General features: G+C 44.4%; 2 protein-coding genes across 2 annotated transcripts in view; both read right to left on the bottom strand.

Annotated features, from left to right (window-relative positions):
- Window positions 1-990: 990 nt before the first annotated feature.
- Window positions 991-2239, bottom strand: LOC123461589 (trafficking protein particle complex subunit 2). The gene is made up of 2 exons (XM_045152651.1): window positions 2134-2239; window positions 991-1583 (listed from the first exon to the last, which is right to left on the bottom strand). Exon 2 carries the CDS (start codon window positions 1555-1557, stop codon window positions 1135-1137), a length of 423 nt encoding a protein of 140 aa, XP_045008586.1. The 5' UTR covers window positions 1558-1583; window positions 2134-2239; the 3' UTR covers window positions 991-1134.
- A 4518-nt stretch (window positions 2240-6757) lies between these two features.
- Window positions 6758-20226, bottom strand: part of Sec24a (SEC24 homolog A, COPII coat complex component) — a 76269-nt gene continuing 62800 nt past the window's right edge. Inside the window, exons 20-23 of the mRNA XM_045151904.1 lie at window positions 14114-14218; window positions 13778-13870; window positions 12306-12409; window positions 6758-10039 (exon numbers count right to left, since the gene is read on the bottom strand). Coding sequence (XP_045007839.1) covers window positions 9925-10039; window positions 12306-12409; window positions 13778-13870; window positions 14114-14218 — 417 coding nt within the window. The 3' untranslated portion in view covers window positions 6758-9924. The remainder of the gene's footprint in view (window positions 10040-12305; window positions 12410-13777; window positions 13871-14113; window positions 14219-20226) is intronic.

Genomic DNA, 20226 nt, shown 5'->3' with positions numbered 1-20226 from the left:
CATGAAATCTCTGGTTTTATTGCTTGCTTTTCCATGCATCTAGAATATTTTACAATCAAATCACACATTTCTTGCAGTACAGAAGAGAACACACCTGGCCCCATTCTAGGTGTGTAGCCTAAATGAACAAGCAGAAATGTTACTGTACTATAAGTTTTATTTATATTAACCCCTCTGAAAGTGCATTGCAAGTACAGATATCAGCAAATTCATTACACATTTAGTTTACTAAGGAGAAATAAAGCAGGTGACAGAGGTAACTCTTTTCACCACGGCCTGTAACTTCGGTCCAGGACTTCAGAACACCAAGGTCCCATTGGGAACCTCTGCACATGGCTGCCGGCTGCACTGTAGCACCATGGCGCTCTGCTTCAGTTCCTGGGGGAAGTGGTTTACAGTATCTGCAGGTGGGCTGGAGAGATAGATGGCTGAGCGGCTAAGCGCTTGCCTGTGAAGCCTAAGGACCCTGGTTCAAGGCTCGAATCCCCAGAACCCATGTTAGCCAGATGCACAAGGGGACACACACATCTGGAGTTTGTTTGCAGTGGCCGGAGGCCCTGGCGCACCCATTCTCTCTCTCCTTCTCTCTTTCTCTCTCTCTGTCTCTCTGTCTGTCGCTCTGAAATAAAGGAAAATTAAAAAAAAAAAAAATCTGCAGATATAAACAAGCCAGGCTTTGGCTACCCATTCCATTCAGTTTCGTAGTATCTTTTTGTTGCAAATCTGCCTACCAAATCTGGACTCTGACATCTGTTTTGAATTACGTTAAAATCAAGTTAATCCAGGTGTTGGTGATGCACTTTTAATCCCAGCGCTCGGGAGGCAGAGGTAGGAGGACCAGCCTGAGACTACAGACTGAATTCCAGGTCAGCCTGGGCTAGAGTGAGACCTTATCTCCAAAACAAAAACAAAAACATTTAGTAATTACAGATAAGAAGCTCTTCATAAATAATACTGTTCACAAGCAAAGATTGGTAACATGAAACAATGTGCTGTTAAACTCAAGGGAAATTTCATTCGATATGAACTTACACATGTACAAGCTTTCCACATTGCTTAATCAAGTGACTTACAGTAGACACCTTCCTGGGCACTTCTCACTGTGTTGCCACTTTTTTTTTAAATTTTCTGCATTTAGCTTAAAAGGTGTTTCTTCCCAAGAAACTGGACTTTTCTGTCAAATGCACTTGACCGAATGGGTGAATTGGGCTCATAAAATGGGTTCATTGCAAACTTGATATACAAATCATAAACGTCGGTAAAGAAGTTCTTAATCCCGTCCTCTTGCCGCACGTCATGCAGCATAATGAAACGCATCTGGCCCGCGGTGACAAACGCCGACACAAACCACTCGTTGAATTTGTCCACAGTTTTCAAGTACATGTTGTTAGACAGCCACATGTTTTCGTCCACGAGGTCGAGGGCAGCATGAGCTATGAACTGGTTGAGGTGACGATGGTCATCTTTGGATTCTGCCTTCCCTGCTGGCAAAAATTCCATCTCAAAAACCGGATTGTCATGGTGGCCAACAATTACAAAGTAGAAGCTTCCAGACATTGTCTTCAGTCTTCAGTGTGTGGCTCCTATAGGGAGATGATGACAATGGACATGCCCTGTCAGTTCCCCCACTTTTTTTTTTTTTGAGGTAGCGTCTCGCTCTAGCCCAGGCTGACCTGGAATTCACTATGGGGTCTCAGGGTGGCCTCGAACTCACGGCAATCCTCCTACCTCTGCCTCCGAATGCTGGGATTGAAGGCGGGCGCCACCACGCCCGGCCCTTGCTCTTTTTAAGTCAATTTCGAATGCCGACCCACCCTCTTTTTTTTCTCTCACCCCACTTTTCTTCTTTTCTTTCGAGGCAGGGTCTCAAGCTGGCTGACCTCCCACTCTCCAGCAGCAGGATGACAGCCCACCCCCACCTCTCTCCTTGCACTGGACCCAAATCCAGGGCCCTGGACTCCGAGCCGCGCCGCCGGCGCTCATCCCTCCCTTCTCCCCTCTGCCCGGGTCACTCCTCCCGGCTCGGCTGGCAACGTAGCCCAGGCTGGCCTAGAACCCGGGGCCCTAAGGCCCTCGCGCGTGCGGATGGCGAGCGGGAGCCGCCACCCCCGGGGACGGTTTGACGCCGGGTACCTGAGATGAGCCGCCCTCCTCGCGGTCGTGGCGGGGCGCCGAGGCAGCCGGAGCAGGACGACGCGTCAGCGGCCATGACCCGGGGCGTCCCCGGCGCAGCCCCGCCCCGCCCCCAGCGCCGGAACGAGGCTACCGACCGAGCATGCGCCTGGGCGCCGCGGGCCGAGACCGCGCGCTCGGGCCGCCATCTTTGCTCCGGGCGTGACCGACCCGGATCCGGATCCTCGCGGGCCTTGGCTGGCTCCTCCAGAGCCCTTTTCCCGCCGCCGCGTTCGTGGCTGCGGGCCCCTTCCGGCGAGGAGCGCCCGCCTGCACTTGACCTGGCCAGGAGTACGAATGGCATGCAGCTCCGGCCACATCGCTGCCAGGAAGTAAAATGGAGGCGGCAGCGACAGGCGCGCGGTGTGGACCGGAAGTACGTATGGGGCGGCACGTCGCAGAGCGGCTGAGCTCCTTTCACTCTGCGGGTTTCTTCCCCAGCCTTCGTTGTAATGAGACCTACCCAGTGAAGTGTAAATTATTAATTGATGCAGATTTGGGGGATTCAGGACCGGTCTACTAAACTTATGAACTTTTGATTTAGAAAGCGTAAGGCTTCCTTCTGGATGCTGCTAAGAACTCCAGCATGCCTGCCCTGTTTCCTTTCTCAAATTCCAATGAAAAATTTCCTTGGAGCTGGGAAGATGACTCAGGAGTGAAAGGTGCTGGCTTGCAAAACATGCAGGCCCAGACTCAGCTCCCAAGCCACAGCTAGTAAGCCAGACACCAAAAGTGATGTGAGCATCTGCTGTTCATCTGGAGCAGCAAAAGGCCCTGGTGTGTCTACACACACAAACACACACACGTGCAAATAAATAATTTTCTTGTGCTTCCTTCCGAGTCCATTTTAAAATTGATTCTTTGGTCTGCCGGGTGTCGTGACGCACGCCTTTAATCCCAGCACTTGGGAGGCAGAGGTAGGAGGATAGCTGTGACTTTGAGGCCATTCTGAGACTACATAGTGAATTCTAGGTCAGCCTGGACTAGAGTAGAATCCTACCTCAAAAAAAAAAAAAAAAAAAAAAAAAAAAGAAAGAAAGAAAGAAAGAAAGAATCTGGTCTGGGCTGGAGAGATGGCTTAGTGCTTAAGACGCTTGCCTGCAAAGCCAAAGTACGCAGGTTCCATTTCCACATAAGGACAAGGTGGCGCATGCATCCGGAGTTCTTTTGCAGCGCTGGAGGCTCTCACATGCCCATTTGCTCTCTCCCTCTTTCTCTCTCTCAATAAAAATAAGAGGTGGATGGGCTGGAGAGTTGGCTTAGCAGTTACGCACTTGCCTGTGAAGCCTAAGGACCTCGGTTCGATTCCCCAGGACCCACGTAAGCCAGATGCACAAGGGGGTGCACGCCTCTGTAGTTCCTTTGCAGTGGCTGGAAGCCCTGGCGTGCCCATTCTCTCTCTCAGTGCCAGGGATGGGATACCTTCCAGTGAGTTGTTGGCCAGGGAGGTCCCTATGCCGCCTAAACATCATAGGCCATTGCCAAGGACCTTGGTTTCCTAACAGGAATAGATGGTAAGACCCTATTGCTGAAGACTCCACATACTTGGGCTGTAAGGCCACTGAGAAATCCTGCTGGAACTGAGCTGATAAACCTCCTTGATGTAGACCAGCTGACAGAAAGCTGGAAGAAGCCATTCTGCATTCAGTACAATGGGAGAGAGAGATACCACCAGTGAAGATAGTCAACAGTGGACACTGCAAGCTTTATATTTAGCTAACTAGGCCAAATGAGTCAACAGATGTAATAGTGGCATGTCTGTCATGGTGGAAACCAACTGCTCTGTAATTAGACTGGAGGCCTGCTCGATGGAAGTGAATACATCCCTGATACTGAAAACCTAAAACAGGGGTAGTCATGAGGACTAGGGATGTAATGTCTGCTGTTATATGGCTAAATGTATATATACTATGCAAATCAAACTGCCCAGTAAGCACTTCTCTTAATGTTCATACCCTTATATTAATGTTATTCTCAGTTTTGGTTAGAGAACCTTCCCTTTTCAGATGGCAGTGACCTTAGGATGACTCAGAGGCATCATGGTGCTGGGAAGAAGTGACAGAGTGCTCAGCACTGAAATATCTCTATCACACCTTCCAAGGCTCAGGGTGAATTGCAGAATAGGTGGCAGAAAGAATGTAAGAGCCAAAGGAAGGATAGGAATCCTTACAACATGCTCCTCCAGACACAAAATGGCTTGGATATCCATGATCTCACAGTGCCTGACACTACCTACACAAGATCATTATAATAGGAGCAAAAGATCATGGCATCAAAATAAGAGTGACTGAGAAGGGGAGGGGATATGATGGAGGATGGAATTTCAAAGGGGAAAATGGGGGGGAGGGCATTACCATGGGACATTTTTTATAATAAGTTGTTAATAAAAAAGAAATTAGAAAAAAAAACTAAGTGGAAACACACACAAAAAAAAAAAAACCCTAAAAAAAATTTGTTAGAGAGGGAGAGATAGTGAGTGAGAATGGGCACACGAGGGCCTCTAGCCACTACAAACGAACTCCAGACACAGGCACCACCATGTGAACCTGGCTTATGTGGGACCTGGAGAGTTGAACCTGTGTCCTTAGGCTTTGCAGGCATGCCTTAACTGCTAAACCATCTCTCCAGTCCCCAGCCCTGGTTTTTTGAGGTAGGGTTTTGCTGTAGCCCAGGCTGACCTGGAATTCACTACGTAGTCTGAGAGTAGCCTGGAACTCACTTCAATCCTCCTATCTCCGCCTCCCAAGTGCTAGAATTAAAAGCGTGCTCCACCACACCTGGCTTAAATATATATATTTTGAGGCCAAATGAACCAACGGGTGCAATAGTGACATGTCTGTCATGGTGGAAACCAACTGCCCTCTAATTGGACTGGAGGCCCACTCCATGGGAGGGAATACATCCCTGATACTGAAAACTTAAAATGGGTAGTCAAGAGCCCTAGGGGTGTAATGTCTGCTGCTACCTGGCTAAATGTATATACAATGGTTATCAAACTGCCTAGTAAGCACCTCACTTAATGTTCATACCCTTATATTAATGCTACTCTCACTTTTGGTAGAGAACCTTCTCTTTTCAGTGACCTTGGGATGACTCAGAAGGTATCGTAGTACTGGAAAGACGTGATAGGAGTGCTCAGCACTGCAATATCTCTATCACACCTTCCAAGGCTCAGGGTCTATTGCAGAAGAGGTGGCAGAATGAATACAAGAGCCAAAGGAAGAGTAGGACTCCTTACAACGTGCTTCCCCCAGACACAAAATGGCCTGGATATCCATGCTCTCACAGTACCTGACATCACCTACACAAGACCATCATAATAGGAGGAAAAGGTCATGACATCAAAATAAAAGCGTGATTGAGAGGGGGAGGGGATATGATGGAGAATGGAATTTCAAAGGGGAAGATGGGGAGAGAGAGGGCATTACCATGTGATATTTTTTATAATCATGGAAGTTGTTAATAAAAAAGTTCAAAAAGAAAAAAATATATATATATATTGAGAGAGAATGGGTATGCCAGGACCTCCAGGCACTGCAAAGGAACTCCAGATGTATGCACCATCCTGTGTATCTGGATCAAACCTGGGTCATTTAGCTTTGCAAGCAAGCACCTTATCTTCTAAGCCATTTATCCAGTCCTCCAACATGGTTTTTTTTTGTTTGTTTTTAAAGGTAGGGTTTGCTGTGGCTCAGGCTGACCTGGAATACACTATGTAGTCTCAGGGTGGCCTCAAACTCATGGCAATCCTCCTACCTCTGCCTTCTGAGTGCTAGGATTAAAGGCATGTGCCACCATGCCTGGCTCCAACATGGATTACTTTAATTTTATTTATTTATTAGAAAGAGGCAGATAGCGTATGAGAAAGAGAGAGAATGGGCCTGCTAGGGCCTCCAGCCCCTGCAAACAAACTCCAGATGCATGCATCACCTTGTGCAACTGGCTTATGTGGGTCCTGGGGAATTGAACCTGAGTCCTTTGGCTTTGCAGGCAAGTGCCTTTAACCACTAAGCCATCTCTGCAGCCCCTAACATGGATTTTTAAATCAATTTTGGAAATAACACTTTAAAAAAGCAGAAAAAAATATTATAAACCTAAGGCTGGAGATATGGATTAGTGGTTAAGGCACTTGCCTGCAAAGCATAAGGACCTGGGTTAAATTCTTCAGTACCCACATTAGCCAGATGAACAAGGTGGCACATGCGTCTGGAGTTCATTTGCCATGGCGAAAGCCCTGGCGTGTCCATTCTCTCTCAAATAAATAAAAATATTTTTAAAAACTTATGCTGGGCATGGAAGCACATGCCTTTGATCCCAGCACTCGAGAGGCAGAGGTAGGAGGATAGCAGTGAGTCTGAGGCCACCCTGAGACTACATAGTGAAGTCCTGGTCAGCCTGGGCCAGAGTGAGACCCTACAGAAAACAAAACAAAAACAAACAAACAAACAAAGGAGTAGAGAGTGTGCTGGAGCAAGTATGTGCTGAGTTTGATGATGCTTGCCTATAATCCCGGCACTGGGCGGCAGTAGAAGGATCCTGAGTTCAGGGTCCACCCAGGCTATTTTAAATAGTTAGTCACTGTATGTAAGCTCTTTCAATTAACTTTATTGAATAGCTAAATTCTTAAATTAGCACAGATCAAATAACTTTTTCATGGGTTACAAATGACATTTTTTTTTTTCAGGAATAAAACAGTGGAAAGCACAGATTGTAAAAAGGAAGACAAATCTTGTGTCCGCACTCTGAGAAGGGGGACTTTTCATGACACACTGATGCGCAACACTTTAATTTGAGAACAAGAATTTAATGTTACACTATCGCACACTACTTTACAAAATTAAAATTTCTATGTAATGATTATATTTGTAATAGTTAACAAAATCTTTAAATCACATTTGGTGGTCCCCTAGATAATAGTTGTTATGCATTTCTGATTAGAGGAAATAAATCTTTTATTCTAATTATTGCAAAACAGTCTATTAGGTTCAATATATTACATTAAATTAAAAACAATTAAAACATATGTAAGTTAAAATAAATGATACTGCTTAGTATGTCAGGCTTACAGAAACATTATTTAAAAAATTCTAGAAATTAGAAAAATAGAGTACTTTTTATGGTAGGACTGCCATGCTCAGGTTTATATATCAAGATTGCCCTTGCCTGTTACTTTAGTTAGTTGTAGATCTGTAGAAAATTCAAGGATCTTTCATAATTTACAACTACAATAAAAAAATATGGCAAAGTGTAAATATTAGTTGCTTTACATTAAAAAATAATATAAGATGATTTGGTGGATAGTGTCCTACTGCCAAAAAAAAAAAAAAAAAATCAAACTAAAAAACACATTCAATGTGGCAAAACACAACTGTTTTATAACAATATTCCCAGAAAGTTCTTTCACTCTCTTATTGTGTGGAGAAGAAATATTGTGAATCCTAAATAAAGTTATGTTTTTAAGAATCATAAAATTACTTTGGATTGTACTTGTTATACAGCATGTAAAGTCAATTTTAGAAGCAAGCTTGAGGACTACACTAGCAGAGCACGTGGTAGCAGCAGGCCACACACTGGGGAGCGGTAGGGACAAGCAAGGCCACCCCAGGAGCACAGGCGCTTCCCTCTGGAGGGTTCTTGACTGCTGTGAGCAAAGCACTGGCTCATACCAACACGTAAAATTTTACCAGGACGAAAACTTTAGTTCATTTTAGGAAACATCAGTACATAATGACTGCTTCTTATAAAGAGGGGAAAAGATAAATTTATTTTAATTGGCTATAATTTGAAAGCTGCTTCCTAACAAATGATGCAGTTTTCAAGAAAAAAAAAAACAAAATATTATACTGAAAAAAAATTTATTTTGGCTTTTTGAAACAGAGACTTGCTATGCAGCCCTGTCTAGTTTGATACTTGCTAGGTAGCCCAGGCTGGCAATCCTGCCCTAACCTCCCAAGTGCTGGGGTTAGAGGCGTGTGCCACCATGCCCGACCTGAAAAAAAAAAAAAAAAATCCTTAACACTGCTTTAGGGAGGTGCTGCTTTCATAAACACAGCTGTTCTGAAGCAGCTAGTGAGCAGCAGCTGCATACTTTCGAGGGCCGGACTGCTTCTCCATCCAACCACACTAAAATCAGGCCATGTGGATGTAAACCGAAAGTTATGGTTACGTTGGTGATCACATAAAACTGAGATTGTAAACACATTTTTGAACCTATGAAGACAAAAACCCAGAAACCTTTTTATCACATATTACACATATACACCTTTTAAGACGTTCAAACAGGCTGGAGAGATGGCTAAGTGCACTTCCCGTGCAAGCATGAGGCCTGAGACCACTAGAGTCAAATCTGCAATCCGCATAAACAGCGGGAGTGGCCATGTGCACCTGCAGCCCCAGTCCCACAAAGGAGACTAGGGACCAGGAAACCACCTGGGTTGCTTTTAAAAGAGAGCAAGCAAGCTCCAGTAGCATTAAGAAACTCTGGCTCAGAGAGTAACTGCAAGAGCTGTGGAGTGCAACACCCAGTGTTGGCCCAGGTAACCTCAGACGAGCTCATGGGGCACTGCAAGGGCACGTACACATATGTGTACACACACACACACACACACACACACACACACACACACACACACAAAGTTCGTACAAGACAAAATGAATCTGAAAACTCAGCTAAACTCCAAAGATAAATCACAGCATTTTAAACATACAGATGTATAATTTTCTTATTTGTAAACAAAAGTCATTCAATAGTTGTGAGTATACTTCTTTAACAATCAGAAAAGCAGTCTTTTGAGCACATGTAGAAATCAAGCTTCTTTCATACTTCAATCTGTTGGATTTGTATGAGCCACCAAACCAAACGCAGCACTCATACTTCAGTGGGTTCTAGCATTCCAGACTACGAGTGCCTTCCAATGTCATTCTTACCCACTCACTGACAGGTTTGGAGATAGAGCTTATGAAATCCTTAGCTTCTTCCATTCACCTTATCTCACCAAAATAACACTTGCATTATTCATTACAGCAGTCAAACAACAGCCCCTCAGAGGTCATGACACCACAATATCCTATTGCCCTCTTGTCACTGCAGCCCCAACATCTTTTGGGGATGGCTCAACTTCAGCAGCCCAATCAGAGAATCACCTAGCTAGGTTCGCTTCTGTTCCAGCAGAGAGACTAGGACACATTACAACTTGAACACACAATTTCACCTGTTTTTCACGTATACTAGAGCTACTCTAGCTAACATGATGGTCCTTTTCCTTTCTTAAAAAAGGAAAAAAACAGGTATGGAGAAGGAATTCTAGTTTTTCTACAACTTATTTACTTTATGATTTTGCAATTTTAAGACCATGATCAGTGGATTTAAAACTTCCCTGGAACTTTTAGTCTTGTGAGGTTTTTAATGTAGCAGCCAAAAATTCAGAAAATTAAAAATGAGAAATGTACATGCAGAACACAGAAGTCTTTATTTTACAAAATGTATTTTGTTCGACTCTGCAATTTTGTCTTACTTCAAGCCACAATTCAAACATAATTGGCAGCAAAGGAAAAAGGTTTCCATATGTAAATAAATGGGTTTCAGCTGTGTGTCTGATTCTCTGCCGCAGCCCTTTCTTCACCATAGGCTGCTGAGATCAGTGACACACCTGAATCATCACGTCAGCTACGGTCTACAATAAAAAAGGAGGGGCTACACAGTCCCAGGCGCTTGGCACGATTGTGATTTCCTCAGCAATACCTATTGTGTCTTCATTTGTTCACTTGCTGTTGTATATGCAAGAGGAACTCGTAATATGATAGCGCAGATTCCGTTCGGTCTTCTACCATGTTTTGGAGGAAGGCTGCTTTCATTGGGCTCTCATCCCTTAGGAACGAAAGGCGAGATGACTTATGTGCATTAGAGGGACTGAAAGCACAGTCACTGGCAACTGTGGCAACTACCACTGTCTCCCACTCAAAGGCTACTTCCACGGGTGTTCTCTGAGAACCTACTTGATTATGTAACTTCATGTTGTTAAGGAGGAAAAATGTATAGCGGAGTTAGAAGAAACTACTGAGCTTTGTACTAAAAAGCTTAGTAATTGTGGGCTGGAGATATGGCTCAGCAGTTAAAAAGCGCTTGCAGCCAGGCATGGTGGCGCACACCTTTAATCCCAGTAGGAGGCAGAGGTAGGAGGATCTCTGTGAGTTCGAGGCCACCCTGAGACCACAGAGTGAATTCCAGGTCAGCAAAGGCACTTGTTTGCAAAGCCTGACGGCCCAGGTTCATTTCCCAGTATCCACATAAAGCCAGATACACAAAGTGTTGCATGTGTCTAGAGTTCATTTGCAGTTGCAGGAGACCCTGGTGCACTGGTGTTTCTCCCTCCCTTTTTCTCTTTCTTGCTGATTGCAAATGAATAAAATTTTTAGAAATATCAAAAAAAATTTATATTTATTTATTAAGGAAGAGAGAGAGAGTCGGGACACCAGGGCCTCTAGCCACTGCAAATGAACTCCAGATATATGTGCGACATTGTGTATCTGGCATACGTTGGTTTGGGGAGTAAAACCTGGGTCCCTAGTTTTCACAGCCAAGTGCCTTTAACATCTGAGCCATCTCTACAGCCTGCAAATAAATAAAATTTTTAAAAACTTAAGTAATTCTAATAATTGGTTGTAAAGTGCCATTACTACTTATTGAAAATAATTTCTCTCTCTCTCTTTTTTATAGTGCCTCATGTTGTCCAGGCTGGTATCAAACTCATTTTGTAGCTGAGGATGAGCTTCAACTTCTGATCTTCCACCTCCAAAGTCTGGATTACAGGTGTGTGTCCCCATGTTCAGTGTTTGAGGTGCTCGGGATGGAATGCACTAGGCAAGCACTCCACCACTGAACCACATTCCCAGACATTTGTTGTATATTCCTTAAAAAGGCTTGCTTACTGCAAAGCCAAAGCATCCCCGTTCAACTCTCCAGGCCCCATGTAAGCCAGATGCACAAGGGGGCACATGCATCTGGAGTTCCTTTGCAGTGGCTGGAGGCCTTGGTACACCCATTCTCTCTCTCCCTCCTTCTCTCTCTCTCAAATAAATAAATGAAATATATTTAAAAAAAAAAAAAGTTTGCTAAGGGGCTGGAGAGATAGCTTAGCAGTTAAGAACTTGCCTGTAAAGCCTAAGGACCCTGCTTGAGGCTCGATTCCCCAGGATCCACGTAAGCCAGATGCACAAGGGGGCGCACACATCTGGAGTTCATATGCAGTGGCTGGAGGCCACCCTCTCTCTCTGCTTTCTCTGTTACTCTCAAATAAATAATTTTTTTTTTTAAAGGTCTGCTTAAAAAAGCCGGGCATGGTGGTATACACCTTTAATCCCAGGACTTGGGAGGTAGAGGTAGGAGGATTGCCATGAGTTTGAGGCCACCCTGAGACTACATAGTGGATTCCAGGTCAGCCTGGGCTTAGAGCAAGACCGTACCACGAAAAAAACAAACAAACAAACAACATTAAAACTTATTATTTGAGAGAGAAGCAGAGAGAGAAAGAAGCAGATAAGAGTGGGCACACTAGGTTCTCCAGCCACTGCAAACAAACTCTAGACACATGTGCCACTTTCTGCATCTGACTTAGATGGGTACTGGGGAATTGAACTTGGGTCTTTAGGCTTTGCAGGCAAGCACTTTAAATGCAAAGCTATCCTTCCAGCCCCAAAACACATTCCTCCGAGGCCAAAGGGATTTACAAATAAAAATTTGATGCCGGGCGTGGTGGTGCACGCCTTTAATCCCAGAACTCGGGAGGCAGAGGTAGGAGGATCACCAAGAGTTCAAGGCCACCCTGAGACTCCATGGCGAATTCCAGGTCAGCCTGAGCCAGAGTGAGACCCTACCTCAAAAAAGAAAAAAAAAGAAAAAAAAAATTTGACTTACGGGCTGGAGAGATGGCTTAACAGTTAAGGCACTTGCCTGCAAAGCCAAAGGACCTCAGTTCGATTACCCCAGACCCACATAAGCCAGATCACAAGGGGGCGCATGCACCTTAAGTTTGTTTGCAGTGGCTGGAAGCCCCAGCGTGCCCATTCTCTCTCTCTGCCTCATTCCCTCACTCAAATAAATAAATAAAAATTAAATTTAAAAACATTTGACTTACCTTATAACATAAAGAATAGGGAAAAATGGTCTCTGCTCTCTAAGCCAAGAGATGAAAGCTATTGTTCTAGCAGATTCTGGTGTATCAAGTTCTGGAAGGTCTGTCTGTTAAATAAAACCAAGAATAGCTACTTAGCTCTAATTATGTATCTACTGTGTGGTCTACAGCACTCTCCACATTTTAACATATTTATGAATCACTGATGATTTGGAAGGAATAATGAAAATACTTTTTTAAAATATCTTATTTTTTTGACAGAGAAAGAGGGAGACAGAGAGAGGCAGAAAGAGATAATGGGTGCACCAGGGCCTCCAGCCACTGCAAACAAATTCCAGATGCGTGTGCCACCTTGTGCATCTGGCTTACGTGGGTCCTGGGGAATCAAACCTGGGTCCTTTGGCTTTGCAGGCAAATAGGTTAACTGTTAAGTCATCCCTCCAGCCCAGAATAGTGAAAATACTTTTTTTTTAGTTGTTTTGTTTTTTGAGGTAGGGTCTAACTCTAGCCCAGGCTGACCTGGAATTCACTATGTAGTCTCAGGGTGGCCTCAAACTCACAGTGATCCTCCTACCTCTGCCTCCCGAGTGCTGGTATTAAAGGCATGCAACACCATGCCCAGCTCTGAAAATACTTTTTATTTATTTGCAAGGAGAGGTAGAGGGAGGGAGAGAGAGAGAGAGAGACGGAGGGAGGGAGAGGAGAGACAGGGAAAGGTGAAATCTCTCACTGATACTGGAGCCTGCTATTTTTCACAAGCCTGAACTAATTCCTACTCTCTCTGCCCCCTTTGTGAGACTGGGTTCATAGGTGTGCCCAGCCCAAGCCAGTTGTTTACCTGGGATCTGGAGATAACAACTCTGGCTGTCTCAGGCTTGTACAGGAAGTACATTTAACCACTGGTCCATCTCTCTCCAGCCCATAAAAAAGAACTTTATCAGGTGTGGTTGGCATATACCTTTAATCCCAGTACTTAGGAGTCAAAGGTAGAAAGAGGATCACCTTGAGTTCAAGGCCACTGAGACTAAATTCCAGGTCAGCCTACCTCAAAAAAAAAAAAACAAACAGCGCCCCCCCCCCCCAAGAATTCTATTCCATTCTCAGGAGTTAGAGGCACGAGAATTTGAGTTTTAGGCCAGCTTGGGATATACAACAAGCTTCTGTCCCAAGGTATGAGGGTGGAAAGGGTGCTAGAGTGGGTTCCATGGATGAAGTGCTTGCTGCACAACTGAGTTCCCGGGTTTGGGCCACTAAAAGCTGTGGCAATGGCAAGATTCTGTCTTCCTATTATGCTTACTGTGAAAAGGAGGGAAGAGGAGACAGGAGAATTTCCCAGAAGCCTGCTAACAGGACCATGAAGAAGAGGCCTGCCTCAAATGAGGTAGAAGGCAAGAACCAACACAAAGGTGTCACCTGACCTCCACAGGTATACTGTGGCAAGAACACACACCAAATAAATAAAATACAAGTCTTACCATGGTCTGTGGAATTGATGCATAGTTTTGAACTCCTAGAACGTGGCTGAGAAAATTCTGTGAACAATTTTTTCCAACCCAAAGCATCAGTATCTGTAAACAGGAATGAGATTACTATGAGAGGCAGCTTAACAGTGCACTAGTGAGCTGGACAGACATACTCAGCGATGGGCACAACAATGGTTTCACAGTGTGAAACAAGAAGGAGGTGGGAGCAAATGGTGACACTGATGTTTATTAGGAGCATCTGTAGTGTATGCATCTAATGTTAATAAGCACAGGAAGGAGGGCGGAAGCGCACGTGGTGAGATGCGTCGGGACGGGCTGACCACTGACCGAGCCTGCATCCATGAGGAAAGCTCCATCTCTGCTCAGCTTCTCCACGGACAGCTGAAGGATTGGCGGCCGAGGGATGGTTCTGTCATTTATGTGGAGTGCTCCCTGAGGAGGTAAGCCAGGAGTGGTCTTTCAGAGACAGGCAGCACAGAGTCACAGAAAATGTGACCTCTAGTAGTGTAACTTCGATTAGGAAAGTAAGTTATCCATAATCGGAATGAAGACATGCTTACCAATTTAAACAAAGTCACTTTGAACCGCTTGTCAAAAAGTCCAAACAACTTCTAATCTTATCATTTACGTATTATTATTTTTTAGTTTTTTGAGACAGGGCTGCATGTATCCCTAGGCTGGTCCTTAACTTGCTATGTAGCTGGAGATGCCTTCATCTCTTGCCTCCACTCCCAAATTCTAGGATTATAGGTATGAGGAACACATCTAGCCTCTCCCCTTTTTTTTGGTTTTCCGAGGTAGGGTCTTACTCTAGCCCAGGCAGACCTGGAACTCACTACGTAGTCTCAGGGTGCCCTTGAACTCATGGTGATCCTCCTACCTCTGCCTCCCAAGTGCTGGAATTAAAGGTGTGCGCCACCACACCTGGCCACATCTAGCTTAACTATCATTTTATCGCCCAGTTTTTTCCAAGGTAGGGTCTCATTCTAGCTCAGGCTGGCCTGGAACTCAGAGTGATCCTCCTACTTCTACTTCCCAAGTGCTGGGATTAAAGGTGTGCACCACCACTCCCAGCTAAATTATCAATTATTATTTAAAAATAAATGAATATACAATGTTATATGACCAACAAATAAATCAGGACTGGTATTGGTTTACTGGATTTTACAAATGAAGTAGGTTTTGTAATTTAACAATTTTGAGGGGAGGGGCTGGAGAGCTGGCTCTGCGGTTATGGTGCTTGCCTGCAAAACCTAACCACTTGGACTCCATTCCCCAGGGCCCACGTAAAGCCACATGCACAAGTTGGTGCACGTGTTAGGAGTTCATTTGCAGTGGCTAGAGGCGCTGGTGTACCTATCCTCTCTCTTCTTATAAATAAATTACTAAAATATTAATAAAAATTTTTGTTTAGTTGCACATGTGTAGGTATGGATTCAAAAAGGCCTCTTCTGCAAATGAAAGCCAGATACTTGAACTGCTTTTCGCACGTGGCTTACATGGAAGGCTTGGGAATTGAACCAGGGCCACCAGCAGGCTTTGAAAGCAAGCACCTTTAACTGATGAGCTAGTCCCCTGTTGTTTTCTTTAATATTTACTTTTTTGGGGGGTATTTTTATTTATTTGCAAGCAGAGAGATACATGGGGGGGGGGAAGAATGGGTACATCTGGCTTTACAGGTGTACTGGGGAACTTAACCTGGGTTGTTAGGATTTATAGGCAAGTGCCTTAAACTGCTGAGCCATCTCTCCAGCCCAATATTTGCTACTTCTTTTTCCTTTTTTTCCCCAGCACTCGGGAGGCAGAGGAAGGATCACTGTGAATTTGAGGCTACCCTGAGACAACATAGTGAATTCCAGGTCAGCCTGGGCTAGCAAGAAATCACATTGACCCCCGCTTCTCCCCAAAAAGTTAAAAGGCTGGAGGGCTTTGTGGTTAAAGCACTTGCCTGGGAAGCCTGAGGACCCAGGTTCATTCTCCAGATGCCATGGTGGCAGATGTGTCTGTAGTCCATTTGCAGTGGCTAGAGGCCCTGGCATGCCCATTTTCACCCTCTTCCCCCTCTCTCTGTCTCTAATAAATAAAAATAAATCTTAAATAAATAAATAAGCCAAGTGTGGTGGCACATGCCTTTAATCCCAGCACTCCAGAGTCAGAGGTAGGAAGATCATCTTGAGTTTGAGGCTACCCTGAAACTACATAGTGAATTCCAGGTTCAGCCCAGGCTACAGTGAGCCACTAATCATGACAACAAAAGCCAAAACCAAAAACTAAATCTTAAATAAATAAACTGAGTGTGTTGTGGTGCACGCCTTTAATCTCAACACTCTGGAGGCAGAGGTTGGGGGACTGCTATGAGTTTGTGGCCATCCTGAGACTACATAGTGAATTCCAGGTCAACCTGAGCTAGAGCAAGACCTTACTTCACTATCCCCCATAAAACAATGATGATAAAAACATAAAGAGATTGGGGTGCAGTTCCCTGGTAGAGCACTTGCCTAGCGTGTCCTAGGTCCTGGATTCAATCTCCAGAGAAACGAGGTGTGAACAGGCTGTATCCTGAGTTCTATCACATTCTGAGTCTTGTTCTAACCTCGTCCCTGTGGTGGTCTGTTTCCTTTGGGAGGATTTCTGCACTACTTGGGTTCATGTAGGGCAGGCAAGGCTCGATCACTGAGACCAATCCCCAACCTTCTAAGATTTGTTTTTAACACTATGTCTCCCCTTCCTTACTTAAACTTCCTTGTGACTTAAAAGCCTTGACAAACTCATTGCTGATGTATTATTCACTTAATTAATTACTTTATTATTATTATTATTCTTTTTGGTTTTGTGAGATAGGGTTTTACTCTAGCTCAGACTGACCTGGAATTCACTATGTAGTCTCAGGATGGATTTGAACTCATGGCAATCCTTTTTTCTCTGCCCCCTAAGTACTGGGATGGATAGTTTCCACAGTAGTTACAAAATACATATATCTTTAAAGTATGTATTTTTTGGCATATGTAAGTGTGTGGTATTTCTGCACAGATATGCACTAAGCTGCATGTGCATGTAGAGGCCACAGATGGGTGTCAGGTGTCTTGCTCTACTGCTCTCAGCATTTTAATTATTATTTTGTTTTTTTTGAGGTAGGGAATTGAACCTCATTTACCTCTGCCTGCTGAGTGCTGGGATTAAAGTTGTGCACTTCCACACCCAGCTTTTCCTATTTTATTTTTTGTTGTTGTTTGTTTTTTGAGGTAGGGTCTCACTGTAGCCCAAGCTGACCTGAAATTCACTTATGTAGTCTTAGGGTGGCCTAGAACTCATGGAGATCCTCCTACCTCTGTCTCCCAAGTGCTGGGATTAGAGGCGTGTGCCACCATGCCTGGCTGGTTTTGTTTTTTTTTTAAATTATATATATATATATATATATACTTTTTTGAGGTAAGGTCTCACTTTAGTCCAGGCAGATCTGGAATTAACTGTAGTCTCAGGGTGCCCTTGAACTCATGGGATTCTCCTACCTCTGCCTTCCAAGTGCTGGGATTAAAGGTGTGCGCCACCACGCCCCACCTTATATACATATATATGTTTTTGAGGCATGCATAGCATACTGGCCTTCTCTCTCTCTCTTTCTCCCTCTCTCTTTTAATGAGAGAAAGCAAGAGAGTGAGAAAGCAAAAGAGCTAAACAGAGAGAGAGAACTGGCATGCTAGGGCCTCTAGCCACTGCAACTGAACTCCAGACACAAGCACCACCATGCGCACACATGCAACCTTGCACGCTTGCATCACTGTTCATCTGGCTTATGTGGGATCTGGTGAGTCGAACATGAGTCCTTAGGCTTCCCAGACAAGCATCTTAACCACTAAGGCATCTCTCCAGTCCTATTTTTAAATTTTTTTAAACTTTTCTTTTTTTTTTTAACAGGTTGTTTTCATACCAGGGTCTCTAGCCACTGCAAACAAACTCCAGATACATGCACTACCTGTGCATCTGGCTTACATGAGTACTGGGGAACTGAATTCAGGTCACTAGACTTGGCAGGTAAGCACCTTATCTCCTAAGCCATTTGCCTGTAAAGCAAAAGGACCTTGGTTCAATTCCCCAGGACCCAAATAAGCCAGATGCACAAGGTGGCACATGTGTCTGGAGTTTGTTTGCTATGGCTGGAGGACCTGGTGCACCCATTCTCTCTTTCTCTCTGCCACCCCCCAATAAATAAAAAAAATGAGAGAAAATATGGTTATGCCAGTGCCTCCAGCCACTGAAAACTCCAGAAGCATGTGCCACCTTGTGTATATGGTTTATGTGGCTCCTGGGGAATTGATCCTAGGTCCTTAGTATTCACAGGCAAGCACCTTAACTGCTAAGTCATTTCATTGGCCCTAGTCCCCCCCCCCAGGCAAGCCCAATGGACTGCCTTTGTTTTCATATGAGAGATGGGGGGTGGGTATGGGAGAGGGAGAGAATTGGTACACCTAGGTCCTTAGGGTTTGCAGGCAAGCATCTTAACTGCTAAGCCATCTCTCCAGCTCCAGCCATAAGTTTTCTTAAATTAGAGACACAGAGAGAGAATGGGCATGCCAGTGCCACTAGTTGCTGCAAACAAACTCCAGATGTATGCGTCACTTTAGGGGTACTGGAGAATCAAACCTGGGTTGTTAGGCAAAAACCTTACCAGCTGGGCTGTCTCTCTGGCTCCCTCTATTTCTTAAGGCAAAGTTTCACTGTAGCCCAGGTTGACCTGGAACTCACTTTGTAGCTCTAGGCTACAGCTATCCTGCTACCTCAGCCTCCAATTGCTGGGATAAAGGCATACACTATCACATCTGGCTTACATTAATCAAAGTTTGAGAAGTTTCAACCAAGATGTTATTTCTAATAAAGTTTATATATAAATACACAAATACATGTTAACTAGGTCACAAGTTCAGAATGATTATGATTTAATATTTTATGTTTGACTTTTTTTTCTTTTCTTTTTTGCTATACTGGGCAACAAGCCCAGGACCTTGTGAATACTAGCTAGGTAAGCATCCACCACAGAGATACATTACCAGCCTGTTGAAGGCTTTAATAATTTTCTTATCAAAAGCAAAAAATAGGGGCTGGAGAGAAGGCTTAGTGGTTAAGGCACTGTCCTGTAAAGCCAAAAGACCCAGGAAGGTTTGATTTCCCCAGGACACATATAAACCACTTTGCACAAGGTGGCACATGTTTGGAGTTCATTTGCAATGGCTGGAGGCCCCAGTGTGCACATTCATTCTCTCTTTCTCTCTCTCTTTTTGGTTTTCTGAGGTAGGGTCTCACTTTAGCCCAGGCTGACCTGGAATTCACTATGGAGTCTCAGGGTGGCCTCGAATTTATGGCAATCCTCCTACCTCTGCCTCCCGAGTGCTGGGATTAAAGGCGTGCACCACCACACCTGGCTTCTCTCTCTTAAAAAAAAAAAGCCAGTCATGGTGGCACATGCCTTTAATCCCAGCACTATGGAGGCTGAGGTAGGAGGATCACTGTGAATTTAAGGCCAGCCTGAGATTACATAGTGAATTTCAGGTTGGCCTAAACTACAGTGAGACCCTACCTCAAAGATGGCTTAGCGGTTAAGTGCTTGCCTGTGTAGCCTCAGGAGCCCAGTTCAAGGCTTCATTCCCCAGGACCCAAGTTAGCTAAATGCACAAGGGGGTGCATGTGTCTGGAGTTAGTTTGCAGTGGCTGGAGGCCCTGGCTTGCCCATTCTCTCTCTCTCTCCATCACACTCAAATAAATAAATTAAAATAAGCAAAAAAATAATAATAATAATAAAACTTTTCCCAGCACTGGGGAGGCAGACGTAGGAGGATCACTGTAAGTTCAAGGCTACCCTGACACTACACAGTGAATCCCAGGTCAGCCTGAGCTAAAGTGAGACCCTACCTCGAAAAAGAAAATAAATTTAAAATTTAGATAAACACTATTATCTTTAGGGTGTACAGAAATAATTTTACCTTCAGAACCATCTGTTTAAAAAAAAGAAGTGTAATCCTAGCACTTGGGAGGCTGAAGTGGGAGGATTGCTGTAAGTTCCAGACCATCCTAGCCTACAAAGTAATAAAATGTTATCTCAAAAAACTAAAATGGATCAGTGGTTATGAGTGCTTACCACACAAGCTTAAAGGCCCAAGTCAGCATGAGTTTGTTTGATTCCCAAATCCCATGTAAAAAGTTGGGCTGTGTGTGGTGGCGCATGCCTTTAATCCCAGCACTCAGAAGGTAGAAGTAGGAGGATCACTGTTAGACTACATAGTTAACTCCAGGGCAGCCTGGGCTACAGCAAGACCCTGCCTCAAGAAACAAGCAGAACAGCCAGGCTGGAGAGATTGCTCAGTGGATAAAGGCACTCGATTGGAAAGCCTGAAGGCCTGGGTTCATATCTCAGTACCCACGTAAAGACAGGTGCACAAAGTGGTATA

Source organism: Jaculus jaculus, chromosome 6, assembly GCF_020740685.1.
Source record: "Jaculus jaculus isolate mJacJac1 chromosome 6, mJacJac1.mat.Y.cur, whole genome shotgun sequence".
Lineage (NCBI taxonomy): Eukaryota > Metazoa > Chordata > Mammalia > Rodentia > Dipodidae > Jaculus > Jaculus jaculus.
Note: the sequence above shows the minus strand (reverse complement) of the source record. Positions and strands in the feature narration are given on the sequence as shown.

Bases quoted from the DNA above. Each gene is read 5' to 3' on its own strand.
- LOC123461589 (XM_045152651.1), bottom strand. From the start codon at position 1,557: ATGTCTGGAAGCTTCTACTTTGTAATTGTTGGCCACCATGACAATCCG.